General features: G+C 44.3%; 1 protein-coding gene across 3 annotated transcripts in view; it reads right to left on the reverse strand.

Moving 5' to 3' along the window:
- Window positions 1-9699, reverse strand: part of PPP3CA (protein phosphatase 3 catalytic subunit alpha) — a 302384-nt gene extending 292685 nt beyond the window's left edge. Inside the window, exons 1-3 of one of the 3 annotated variants that reach the window (XM_082462354.1) lie at window positions 8868-9699; window positions 1640-1730; window positions 729-812 (exon numbers count right to left, since the gene is read on the reverse strand). Coding sequence is in view for 2 of the 3 variants with exons in the window: in XM_082462352.1 (XP_082318478.1) it covers window positions 8868-8925 (58 nt within the window). In the remaining variant the exon portion in view is untranslated. The remainder of the gene's footprint in view (window positions 1-728; window positions 813-1639; window positions 1731-8867) is intronic. The other 2 variants (XM_082462352.1, XM_082462353.1) reach the window with 2 other exon arrangements.
- Between the last annotated feature and the right edge of the window lie 3833 nt (window positions 9700-13532).

The following is a 13532-nucleotide window of genomic DNA, read 5'->3' on the forward strand; positions in this document are numbered from 1 at the left end:
TGATGTGGATGCCAGGGCCGTGCTTTCCTCAAAGCATTCACCGTGCAGCTATGCCATCAGGAGAGCTGACTCACAAGCAGCCTGCACTCCCGGCCTGAAGACTTTTTAGTATCATTACACAGACATCTCACATTTGGGCCTGCAATACGTTTTACATCTCTGTTTTGATTCCTACACGTATTAACCTTTATTCATCTGGATTTGCGCGTTTCTCGAGGTAAGCAATATGATTGTGAAGTGAACTCTGGGCCTCCCAGATGCCTGCCACAATAGCTCACCCCACAGCCTGGGATCATCTCCAATCTTCCTGAGGAAAAAAAAACATCGCCTAACTTTGAGTAAATCGACCTATACACCCTTTGACACTGACTCACTGAAAACTAAGCACTCCCTGGGTAAGCCACTATTGCCAGTTATGCTTCTGCAGGCTGGCTATTAGGCAAAAAACATACAACCCCCAATTATAAAACAGAGTATTTCAAAACTCACGTGAAAAACACCTTCTACAGGATGGGCGCTTACAAATCAAGAAACTCCTCACGTTTGTGAGCCACTCATGATTTAAGATCCACAAAATTTCAAAACAGAAAAGAACCCTATAATTTAAAATTTTAAATTTCTCTTATCCTTTACCTATTATTTCATTTATTTAACAATCATGTATCAAATGCCTGTTCTAGGGTACGCCCTGTGCTAGAGCTAAAGATACAAAGATAAGTGGAACCAACCCCCAGTCTTCTGGGCTCTCCACTTCTGGGGAGGAGAAGCAGTCAGGTAAACAAATCATCACAGCAACGACATCTGAACTAAAGCTGTAATAATGAGAATTAAATGATGAGAACTGTTATCATGCCAATAATCAGACCCACACGAGAAGGTATGCATGTACTTTATTAACATTAAATATACAGAGCAGACCAACAATGCCAGGTTTAATAATAAAAAGAAATTTAATTCCTTTGTAAAAAGCAAAAAACTTATAACACAAACTTGAAGCCCTGACTCAGGTTCTGTCATTTTAAGAGAATATATTGTGCTTTTAATTTAATTTGATAAAATGGCATAGCTCACAAGATGTTTAAAAACAAATGTCAATGGATGGCTTAAAGCCCATTTAGGAGAATATAAGGAGTCAGCAGAGTTAGTGCCACCTTTTTTAACTTCTCACCGGCCCCTGTACCTTCCCACTAGATAGCATCCAGTGACACTGCTGGGGGCAGAGAAGGGCAGGAGCTTATGCTGGAGAAGGCTGCATTTCTGGATTACAAAAGCTTTACAGAAAATGATGAATTGAGATGTAAACAAAGGAAGAGAATTTTGCTTTGTTTTGGTTTCGATTTTTCGTGTTTTGTTTTTTGTCATGAGATTTGCCAGGTCATTGTTCTCTTCAAGTCCAAGTCTGGACAATAATTAAAACATATAAATCACCCAATAAATCAAACACTGAATGATTAACATATCTTTTCTCACTCGTCAAAAATTGATCGGCCTAAGGAGAAATACAACAGAAACTGAAAGAAAGCTTTCAAGTTCAAGTTAATATGCTAAGTTGTAAAGGATCTAGCCTTTTCAACTCAGCTGGCATAAAGCCAGCCCAAACGACCAAACAACAAAACTGCCCTCAATCTAACTGTGTCACCTTCGTAATGCCTTCTTCTCATACTCCATTACCTGATGTCGCTGGAGAAGGCAGCATTCCACTTAACCAGGCGGTCACCATATAGAGCCATCTACAGAGAAGCAAAATTTATATAACGCACTCAAAATAAACGTATAATGTGTCTCCATTTATGGCTTCAGGAGACACGTGATAATTCTGCATTGCCCAAATCATTCAACAAGAATTTATTCAGTGCCCAAAGTGCAAGGCATTGAGCTAGGCACTATTAGCTAGGCACTATATTTCCCAAACTAAAAGTTTGTATACACATTTTAACAAATCATTTTATGTAACATCCAAGTAAATGCAGCAGCCTTGGGAGATCCAGTTTAGACACTGACATACGAAAATTTCCAAAACATTCCAATACTACATAGAGACAACTGAACATTTTAAATCAGAAGTAGTTGCTCCTCCCAAAAAGAAAAACTGGAGCTATACAGTCACTGTAGAAAGAGACTCTTTAACTCTTAGAATCCTGGAGCTGATGGGAAATTTTTTTTTAATTTTTAGCTCCATATGAATAAAATATTCTCTCTGAACATCAACCATCATTCTTCGGGTTTCACAACTACAGAAAGTATCTGAAATTGACAAACATTGAAAGGTGGTATGTCATAATCTCGAGACAGCTGTTAAGGTAAATCTTTGGTAATTTACTTGTTTGTTTTGCTCTTTTGCAGAGACATGCAGAATTTCCAGCTGTAAGGGACAGAAGTTCAAAGAAAGTCAGATAGACCACCTTTTAAAATAGAGTTGAATATATTTTGCTGTGAGGCAAAAGCACAGACTAGGGAAATAAAAAGAAAAACACAAAGTTCTATTCCTCTCTATGATGGTCTCAAAAGGAATCCATCCAATTCCAAAAACATAGCATTTTAATAACTGATAATTGCTTCCTCAGAGTTTGTATTTTTTTAAAATACCTGCATGTGCACTTGTGAAATGGATTTGAGATTCCAGCAATAGGTCTAAGTCCTCAAGTCGATAGTCCAACTGTTTTAAGCCATTATTCAGAACCCTTAACCGTGGAGGAATATGAAATTTTTAATTTGATTTCTTATATGAAATATAATGGATGGCTTATCAATGAATACAGCCTGTATGAATACAGGAGATGGAAATATTATAAAATAAAATGGGTTAAAAATGACAAAATGCAAAGAATATTAAAGACAGTTTACAAACTGAAACCCTGTTTCAGTCTACATCATTCCTGCCTGATGACTGTATTTTATAAAGGGAGTAGATCGCCTAAGAAACACTGGCTCCTATTTTCTAGAGCTTTCCCTAGAAATTAATAAAATCCTCAAACCAGAGTAACAATATGGGCCATTATCTGTAGTTCAGACAAACAGTCTTACAATAACACCTTTCAAAATAAAAGTAAATAAAACTCCTTACCAGGAGAGTACGCTATTTCTATTTCTGCGTATATATTGACATGAATAGAAAACACTGTTTAACAGTTTTCCTTTAGTAAACTTCATGCCAAGATCAAACCAGATTATAACATTTATCATCAGAATTTAAATTTCTGCTAAATATAAAGAAATAAAAGCTTCTCCTAATAAAACTATTTTATATAGCCAGTAATTCAATAAAGAAAATTTCAAAACAAAATGTGATATCCTGAATATTACTAAAAGAAGTGACAGTTTCAAACAGATGCTCAAGAGAGAAGAGCATCTTTGCCAAAGGGAAGAATTTGCTTACACTCACCTCCACTCTAGTCCCACCTGGGACCAACCATTCTATCTATTCTGGCTCTATTTCTTCAACCATAAAATCAATATCACATGAGCTACCACTGTAGACCCAAGGCATTCATGAATTTCAATATTAATGGTTCTGACTATTCTTGAGTGACCCTGAAAATACATTCACACGCTGTCATTTGTAATTCTGTGTCAGCAGTGACTGAATTGCCATTCCCAGGTGAGTGGACCAAGGGTAACTTTCCAGGCTCTCAACTCCCATTTGACGATCTTTTGGTTCTCACAAGTGAGTGGCGAGTACAACTGCTTCCCATTTACATATAGGAAAAGTAGCCTGTGATGCTATTAACACATAACAGTGGAATTATAGGAAGCTGGAACTCAAAATCTCACTGTATTCCTCTTCAACGTCAGGAGAATGCTACACTAGAAAGCTGCTAAAAAAATTAACAAAATGATTTTTTAGTTTTTATCAAAGTTCCGTATCATGAATCATCATCATTCCTTATAGTTCTGGAAGTGTCCAATATCTTCACAAAACTTTCAAAATGGTCATTTAACTGGATTTGCTAAAAGGAGACTATGTCTAGAAAAATGCTGTCTTCCAATGAGGTCACTCTAAATGGATTCTTTATTTGGTTTCATAATTAGTTTCAACTTTACACATGGCTGACACAAAAAAGATAAGGAAAAGCAGAAGAGGCCAATTATAAAAGCTATAAACGCATACTATGTCAGTCATATTTCATATCTCTAAAATTACAAAAAGCACATCATAAACAAATAGATCTTAAAAGGCATATTTTTAAACTAATCTAAACAAATGTCAGAGTAAACCTCTAACTAGAGTCTAAGGTGTTACTTTTTTCACATTTTAACTGGATGTCTTAGATTGTTCTTTAAAGCAGAGGTTCTTCCCACAGTTCCCAAAAAACTATTATTTTTTAAATGTTAATTCTTCTAACTGATGGCACTGGAATTTCCCTGAATCCCAGTTGCAACTGCAGCCTTAAGCCTTAAGTCTACAGAATGTTTTGAAAACAATGCACTTGTGTTGTGTTTACTTTAGAGTAGAAATCCTGAAAGGATTAAGGAATAGATCAATCTAATTTGTAATTAACAGCATTAATTTGCATGCTGTTCACTAAGTCCTGAAAAGAATTTGTTCTCTTTTGAAGGATAGTCACCATGCCCAAATCGTGTTGCTTATAGTATTAATTAGATTAGCAGTCCCCTTTCTTCACATCCAGTGCTGATGTAAACTTCAGCCACCAAACAATGACATTTAGTCAAAGTTTCAGTTAATGACACTGAATTAATGCAGTTTTACTATACTCAAATGGAAAACCAGATACATGGAAAAACTCAACTGATGGTAACAAACATCAGTAAAATAAATTCACAATGAGCTCTTCTTGACACACTGCAAAGAAATGGCGTTATTTAATATTCCATTTCAAGATCCAAACATGAAAGTTATCACTGATGTACCATATTTTTGTTTTCTTTAATTAAGTAGTATTACCAGCCTCATTCAGCTACAAATACTAGTGGCTTGAATCCCTATTTACTTAACATTTTACTTAGCTACAATCGTCTTGCTTATAAGATCCTAGAAATCTTTCCAGAATTTCTCTATGTGTACTTTGTCTACACAAATACTATATAAGCTGACAATACACAAAAGGACATCTCCTTTTTTTGCATTCCCAAGAGTTAAAAGCAATCTGACACAAAGCACAAGAGTCCCCTAACTAGAGCTTTTGAGAAATTCCCCAAAACGCTTCCCAGGAATTGACCCCTCAACAACCTACCATGATATCTGGAATTTCTACCATTAAAGTCAGTTTGGGTTAAGGTAAAAGGCCCATTACAAAATACCTGGAGATGGGAAGAGAGGAAAGGGCAAGAGATATAACAAAGCAGCAGACTTGTCACATACAGTTCTATTTCCTCCAAGTGTTTAACTGTCATATAAGCAAAGTTCTACAGCCCAGCCCATAGGGAATGTTAGGGCCACACGAAGAAGAGTTAAAGACAGGAACAGGCAGGGAGACATGAAGGGAAGCCAGAGTTTGGAACAAGGCCCGTGGAGCACCACTGAAGAGAAAAAACCAGACTATGGGTTGTATTAAGGGAGGAGAGGGGGAAATAGTCATTCTTCTATTTATTGCCTTCTGTCTTTTGCCTTATAATTATACAATGTTTCTTTTTAAAAATATAAAACAGTAAATGGATCAAACTATTCTGCTTTCCAACAAATGGCACTACCAAGATGTTTTCTCTGAATTGTTTTACTTTCCATTGTTTTTATGCAAGAACAGACAAAATGAAACAGCCCAACTTTTGCTAGATGAAGTAACTTTCTTTCTGAGGTTATCTAAACGAATGCTTTTCCTCTCCAATGCTGCCATGCCCTTCCATTATTAAGGTTTAAAAACTGACCAGGGTCTGTGAACACACTCAAGAAGATGCTGAAAATCTGAAAAATTACAGTCAGTTGAGACTAAAACTCAACCTACCTACCTTTCTAAAGTTGCATTCTGGAAATACAAATCAAGAAAGCCGTCACATCATCGCATTACTACAAACAAAACCACAAGCACAGCTTTATTTGTAAACAGCAGTTTGTTATACAACAAAAGCCGGATCACACTAATGAAGATAACTGTAAACAAACGCCATGGCCTGCCGCAGTAATAATGATCTGAATTCTTCTTATTTCTATTTGTGAGTCAATGTTATCTGTACTTTATAAAGTGAAAGAATACTTAAGGAGCGAAAAAATTTCACTTGCCTACTTTAAAAACATGAGTCAATCTCAGACCACTGAGATAAAAGTTCTAACAAAATTTAGAGTAAAGTCATGGCTTCGTGGCTTCGTGAACTATGTCTTATTGAATTTTTGTAAATGTGAAAAATCGTTTGGTAACCTGTATTCCATTCTGCAAATATGTATTTCCTACTCATTAAGCACATACATATGTTTTCATGTGGAAATGCTATGTCATAGAAGACTGATAATCAAAATAGATTATCATCTCAACTGATGGTAAAAATCATACATATGACAAAACGTCAAATCCAACTTTCAATAATGCCTCTTAAGCCAACCATATAAAGTCTGTAAGGAAGCATAAGAGGAAAAGCAGTAGTATATCCACCTTAAAATCAGGATTCATCATAAAACCTTTTCTATAAACAAAATTTCATTTAAAATTTCACATCAAGATCCCTATCAAAATATATGCAAAATTAACTTTTCCTATTTTGAATCTATTACATCCAACTGCATTTCAGTTCTGCAAAAATAGGTAAACCAAATTTTTTTGAATTATGGGTGGTCATGTGTAGGTATAAAGAAAAGCCATTTACAATAGTATGTGTATAATACAGTACTGTAAAAAGGCAAGACAAAATATCCATGGAATGGTTCAATGGGCTCTTTCACATCAACTGGTAAAGACATCAAGCCAGAATGTATGAACAATTATTTTCACATTCTTCACTTGATGATAATTTTACATTTACATTAAGAAGCCACACTTAGCGATTTAAAACACAGAACTGACCTTATGCGTACACATATGAGTGTTTTCTAATTGCTGACACATTTACTGCTATCATTTTAATTGTAAGCTTTACATCAAGTGTTTTGAAAAAAGGTAATCTCAACATACAGATTGGGGTTACACCTAAACTTCACACCTTAGGGAGATATTTGTTATTCTCTGATATTTCAGCAAAAGGTCTTAATTTTTGAAAATGTCAACAGAGGCCCTTAACACAAAACATAGTTCTTTGGAATGAATGTGAATTGACTGTTTACATGAGAATCCATGCCTGCAGAAATAATAGCTGTGCATCAGTAGACCTACTTCAAGTCATTTTTGTAGAGATATTACCTCCTTATTTTGATGGGTCTGTGAATACTGCACTGAAGCAGGAATGATTCTAATAGAACCAAAACAAGGGAAGAGAGAAGACACACATACACACATTCACACGCACATTACTTTAAAAAAAAACTGAGCAAACCTGAGTGAAGCAATGAATAGTTCCGAAGCCCCATAAGGACTTATGCATCATGTATGGTCTTTAGACTGCTGGGTTACTTCACCTAAGTGCTCATGGTGCCTATGACTTCATTGCCTTGCACTCTACTTGCATGCTCAGGCCACATAAGATACTATCTCTGTTCTGCACAAAACACACAGGCATATACACACACACACTTTCCCTCTAAACGTCCAGCGCTGTGTCCAATGTCAGAGGCCCGCTCTGCGCGTAGCCCGTGCCCATACCTACTCTGCTCCGCGTCCTGACTCCAGGAACGCAGGGGATACTACATTAAGTAGGGATACTACTTAATCCTGGTGTATCTGCTCTGCGGCCTCATCCTTCCAGGATTCACAGCAAGGTTCCTCCCCCACTCCACCACGGAATACAACGGAGACGGTGGATTCCCCAGTGCGAGAGAGGAGACCACTACCTGCCCCCTTCCTCACCCCACGCATCCCGGCTTCTCTTCGCCAGAAACCCCAGGGCCCTCGCCGCCAGGAGTCTGTGATCCCGGGGCGGGGGAGAAGAGCCAATGATAGGAATCAAATAGCCCGTTAACAAGCGGGTGCCAGGGGCACGGAAGAAGTGAGCGGGGTGAGGTTACCACCGGGGAGGTGTGCTCCAGCAGGGCACCCTTCAAGAGCAATGACAGCTCGGCGGGGGCAGGCTGGGGGCGGCGAGGGAGGCTGGGGAACCGCTTTCCGTGTCTTTCTCAGGGCCTGCGGGGGAATCCCGGGGCGGCAGCGGCGGGGCACTCGGGTCGTTCCCCGCCTCCCACGCCCCCTGCGCGTCCCCTCCGCCACCCCCTCCCTGCGGCCGCCCCCGCCCCGCGCGGAAGGAAGCGCCGGGCTCCCCCCACGCTCTCCCGCTCTCTCGCGAGTCCTGTGCGGGCCCTTTCAGGGGGAAGGGAAGAGGGAGGGGGCGCGGAGGGAATTGCTGCAATGGAGCGCCGAGAGAACCCTACCCGAGCGAGGCAGGCGGTGGAAAGCCACGGCCACATAAAAATGCCATATTAATTTTTTAAAAGCCATAAATCACCCCTCCCTCTGCAAAAGAAAACCATAAACCCGATCCCATGCAAGACTGCGAGCAGCCACCCACTTCCTATTTCTGTCACAGCAGCTACACCCTGCCAGCAACCACCCCCCGCGCGCCCCCTCCCGCCACCGCCACAGCCAACCCCGCCACCGCCTCCCCTCGGCTCAGCCATTTGCCAACTGACGCCCCCGTTAAATAAAAATGCCCCAAGTGGGGCCGGGTGGGAAGCCTGAGGGAAGGGCGCGCGAGGGAGGGGGTTCGAGGGTTGCACAATATCCTAGAAGGTCCGTGGCTGGAGCCGGGAGAGAACCCGGAGCGGGGGGAGGGGAGGCGAGCCGCCGGCGCCTGCGGCACACGGTGCACCCGGGCGACCGCGGCGCGCCGCTTACCTTTCACCACCCTGTCGGTCGTCGACAACTTGGGATCAATTGCCTTGGGCTCGGACATCTCCGGCCGCCGGGGGACAGCGACGCGCTGCTCGTCCGTCCTACTGCACACCCCGACCGGACCGGCGGGCCAGACACTCAACGCCGCCGCCGCGCTGCAAACCGCTTGGCTGGAGGTCTGGGCTCTGAGCTGGCTTGAAAGTTACTGCCTTCTCCGCGCGTCCCTCCTCCTCCTTCGCCGCCGCCGCCTTCACTCCTCCTCCGCCGCCGCCGCCAGCCCCGCCGACTCTGCTCCGGGCTGCGCGTGTGTGGTGGTTATTTATTTATTTTCTAAGCACGCCTCTCGGTTCTTCTTTTATTCTTGGGGGAAGGGGGATGGGGAGGGGAAGCGCACACACGAGCACCCACCCCGGCACGGAGATCGGGCACCGCGGAATGGAGCCCCACGCGCGCACACTGCCGGGATTAAGACCGATCACATGGGGAGGGCCGGGGGCGAGGAAGGAGAGGCAGGGCCGCCGATGTCAGTGCCACCAGCCGCGCCTCGGCGTCCCCGGCGGCGGAGAGGCGGCCGCCGCTGCTGCTGCTGCTGCTGCTGCTGCCGCCGCTGCCGCCGCTGCCGCTGCCGCTGCTTCCCCACACAGAGCACCGCCGCTGATCCGCGGCCGCCGGAGACGTCCCGCCGCCGCTCTCGGCCGCGCTCGCCTCTGCCTCCCCGCGCTGCTCCTTCACTCACACAGGCACAGCCGCGGAGCTCGGCAGACACAGTCCCTGGCGCAACCTACCCTCCGCCACCGCCGCCGCCGCCGCCGCCGCCGCCGCCGCCGCCACCGCTCCCGCCTCCGCCTCCTCCCCTTCCTCCTCCCGGCCCCCGCCTCTAGCTCTCCGGTAGCCTCCTCGTCCCCGCGGAGCCCGCCCCCTACTCCCCCGACGTTGGAGCTGCGGGCGCTCATTGGCTAGCGTGCGCGTCACTCACTGCCAGCGGCGCTCCGCTCTGGTCCCGCCTCCCGCTCCTCCTCCTCGTCCCCGCCCCCCCGTTCTGTTTTCTCGCGGCTGCCAGTGGAGCGGGTCTGCTGCCTACACCGCCCAGTCTCCGCTCAGGTGTCACTGTTGCTAGCAGCCCGGGATTAGGGAAGGAGAATGGGCAGGGGGTCGCGGCTGGGAGGAGAGAGGCTCTACCATGCCTCCCCCAGCCCCATTTGGCCTCCTCCCCTGGACCCCGCACACACACCCCGCGCCGCTCTGGCAACCGTGCCTGGTCGGCTGGGTTAAGCCGCAGTGTGAGTAGCCAAGTGCGGAGGGTGTCTCCGGGTGTGTGCGTGGCCCGCGAGAGGGCAAGAAGGGAGGAGGCGGAGGGAGGAGGGAAGGGGTGGGGGTAAGAGGCGACCGAGAGAGGGCGGAGGAAGGAAGAGCGCGAGGAGCTCCGGGGCCCGCCGCACAGCTGCTGTCGCTGCCTCAGCTGTCCGGAGAGAAGCGCCAAAACGGCGACGAATAAACAACTTACCTTGGAGAGACGGGCTCCTCCTGTGATGGGTGTACGGTGCTTTTCCTGTTGGGGCTTTTGTGGGGCGTGGTGTCGTGGTTATTAATGTTTCCCACCCGTGCATCCACACCTTCCGAGGAACAGCCGCTCCCGAGCGTCTCCGGCCAGGGACGTGGCGGAGAGTGCGGGGCGCTAAAGGACGGGGGACCGCGCTGTCCACTGAGGATGGGGACGGGAGTCCAAGCGACCCTGGGCAACTCTGAGTTACCTGGGGCAGCCCTGCTGGTCTCCAGGGAGAAATGGGGGTGCCAGGGCGGGAGAAACACCGGAGAGGGTCGTCTTTTCCCTGTTGACACTGCACACCCCGCGACTGGTCGTAACTGGTGACCCCACGTCTCCCTTCCCAGCTCCCTTCCCAGCACCCGATACCCACCTGGTGCTCCTGATACCGACAGGGCACTGAAGCCCAAAGTGGGTCCCCATTCTGGTATCCTCCCGTTGGAAGGAGTGTGGAGGACGGAATGGGAGGTGTGGAAGAACAAAGAGTGACAGTGGCCCAAATGCTCCCTTCTGACCTGCCTGCTGCGCCACAGAATGAGAAGCAGGTCTCCCTCTGCAAGAAGGTCACCTCTCCACAGCCCTTCTCCCCAACCAACCTCAGCACCAAGGACCAGCAGAGGTTGGGGACAGGGATTAGATTAAAGTTCAAACTTGAAAAGAAGTTTTAGGAATTGGCTGATGACACTGGAGTGTGGCTTCAGCGGTGTGGCCTGCAAGGAATAGGAGCTCACACTAGGAGGCAGGTGAGCCTCTATGGAGGCCTTTTTAGCAAAAGGAGGCCATGCAGGGTATGTCCCTGACTTAGGGAGACTGCCACTGGCTCCAAATTCTGCTGCCCAATTCACAGCCCTAGGATTGTTTTGTGGTAATTAGGCAGACGGTACATTCAGTAAATATGTATCCTGCTCTTTTTATATGCCAGTCACTGTGATAGGTAATTTGTGTGGGGTGGGGAATTGAAAAGGGCCCTTGCCAGTAATAAAGCCTAGCCTAGTAGAACTGTCATAAAAATAGGAGCTCTGAGAGGCCAGTGTATTGCCTCAGGAAGGGACTGTTAAAAACAGCCTCCTGAGCACAGGCAGAGCTAGTTGCTAAGGCAGATTTGGGAAGTTGGTCCCTGGCCAGATGGCACACAGCAAGGCAGGGATGCCAAGACCTGTGGGTGAAGAAGAGGGCCTGCTTGAGGCAAGAGCAGGAAACCATGTCCAGGGATGCTCACTTCCAATGCCCCAATGTTCTTTCCCACATATTGCAAACAGAGATACAGTTCCCACCATTATTTGGACTCACTTTTCAGGTATTTAAAAACAAAAAGAAAAAAATACCTTTGAACCAAGCTCAGAGACTTAAAATGTCAGCACCATAGAAAAGTTTTATGAAACAGATAGGAAATTAAGGCACACTTTTCAGGCACACCCTTCAGTCTGCTACAAGTCTAGGACACCTCCTAGCTGAGGTATGTGTGGTAAAAAAAAATATGTTATGAATCATAATCACTTTATAACACATCTTGTTATCATCATGTGCCTTTAATGCGTGTGTCTGGTTCCACACTGTTGCAACACAGACACATCTTCTTAATCAAATTAAACCCTACTCTAAGGAAAACTAGACAGCAGCATATTAACTAGAGACTAGTTATGTCCATGTAGCTGGCCTACTGATAGAGCCAAGTCATCTTTTTTATTTAGATATTTTTCAGGTGTCCTACTATCTGCTACTGACAATTTTTTTTTATCCTGTTAGATTGCCCAAGCAGTCCTTGATTATATTACCTCTTGCATCAGATCACCTTAGACATGGTATTTACATTTTCAAAAAGTTACTGCAATTCCTGGATGCTGACTTTGACAATGTCCTCTGTTTATGAAGAAAAAGAGAGAAAAAAAAAAACCTTGGCAAAAAACAACTTACTGTCTACCAAAAGTTATACTTCCCCTTCTCTGGTATACTTCTCTCTGCAAAGCATCTGGCTAAGTAGGGACTCCATTTCCCGGCCTGCACCTGCTTGCATCTAAGTGGGTCCATGAGACTAGTTCTGGTCAGTGGGCTGTGGGCTGAAGTGTTTCATCACTTTCCAGTTAAGGCCATTAAGCAGCAGATATGCATTCTCTAGCCCATGGGCTCCCATCCTATAGCTGGATTCAGAGGCTTCTAGGGTCCTGGAGAAGGTGTAACCTCAAATGGAAAGAGCTCAGTGCCTAAACTACCGCATAGAGAAATGCTGCCCACCTACTAGAAATCTGCATTGGACTTTACATAAAGAAAAAATAAACTCTTAGTGTTGCTCCATTGAAATGTGGGGATATGTCTGTTAGGGGAGCTAGTATCACCAAATTAGCACACAAAAGTTATTTATCTTAGTTCAAAAAGTAAAATCCAGAATTATTGTGTATCTGTTATATAACTACAAGAAGACTAAAAATATTCTTACTTTTTTAAACACATGAGCATCAAACTTTGTTTTTTTGTAAAGAACTATTGATTTGCCAGTTGTGTTTCGAACACCTGTTCTGTGCAAGGTACTGTGCTGCTAGATAATGCATAAATGTATAAAGGAGTCAAGATTTAGTCCTTTCGTTCAAGGATCTCAAAGTCTTGTTATACAAGAGTTGTACGTATTTTATCTCTGCAAACATTTAGGTGTAAGGTGCTACTTCATCAAAACTAATTATGAACATAAATATGTATGAGAAAAGAAAATATTGAGGATTTGGAGTCATCTATGCATTCAGATGCACCAAGTCACAGCTTACCTCCATTGGTACAAATTATCGTAAATGAATAATGTTTTAGTTTGCTATTAAGTGCTCTGCTAGATCTAGAAGCTTTTTTTTTTAAGAAAAAAAGTAAAGATATTTCATTTTATATCCTGTTTTGAGAATAACCAGCTTTTGAAATTTTCTACTTTCCTTTGGTTCTTGGATGAATTACTATCATTTTGACTTTAAGAGCTGAATAGTAACTTCCGGTTTCGACTCTTCTGAGACACGCACTTTGTTCTGAGTAGTTGATGGCAGACAGCAGCATGTGTGACCTATTCTCACCTGAGATGAGGGAGCATAGTGCTGAAGGACCTTGTAGACAGCCAATCCTGGCAGAGCCATGAATGTGTATGAGAATTC

This window comes from Balaenoptera physalus (genome assembly GCF_965194825.1).
Source record: "Balaenoptera physalus genome assembly, chromosome: 5".
Lineage (NCBI taxonomy): Eukaryota > Metazoa > Chordata > Mammalia > Artiodactyla > Balaenopteridae > Balaenoptera > Balaenoptera physalus.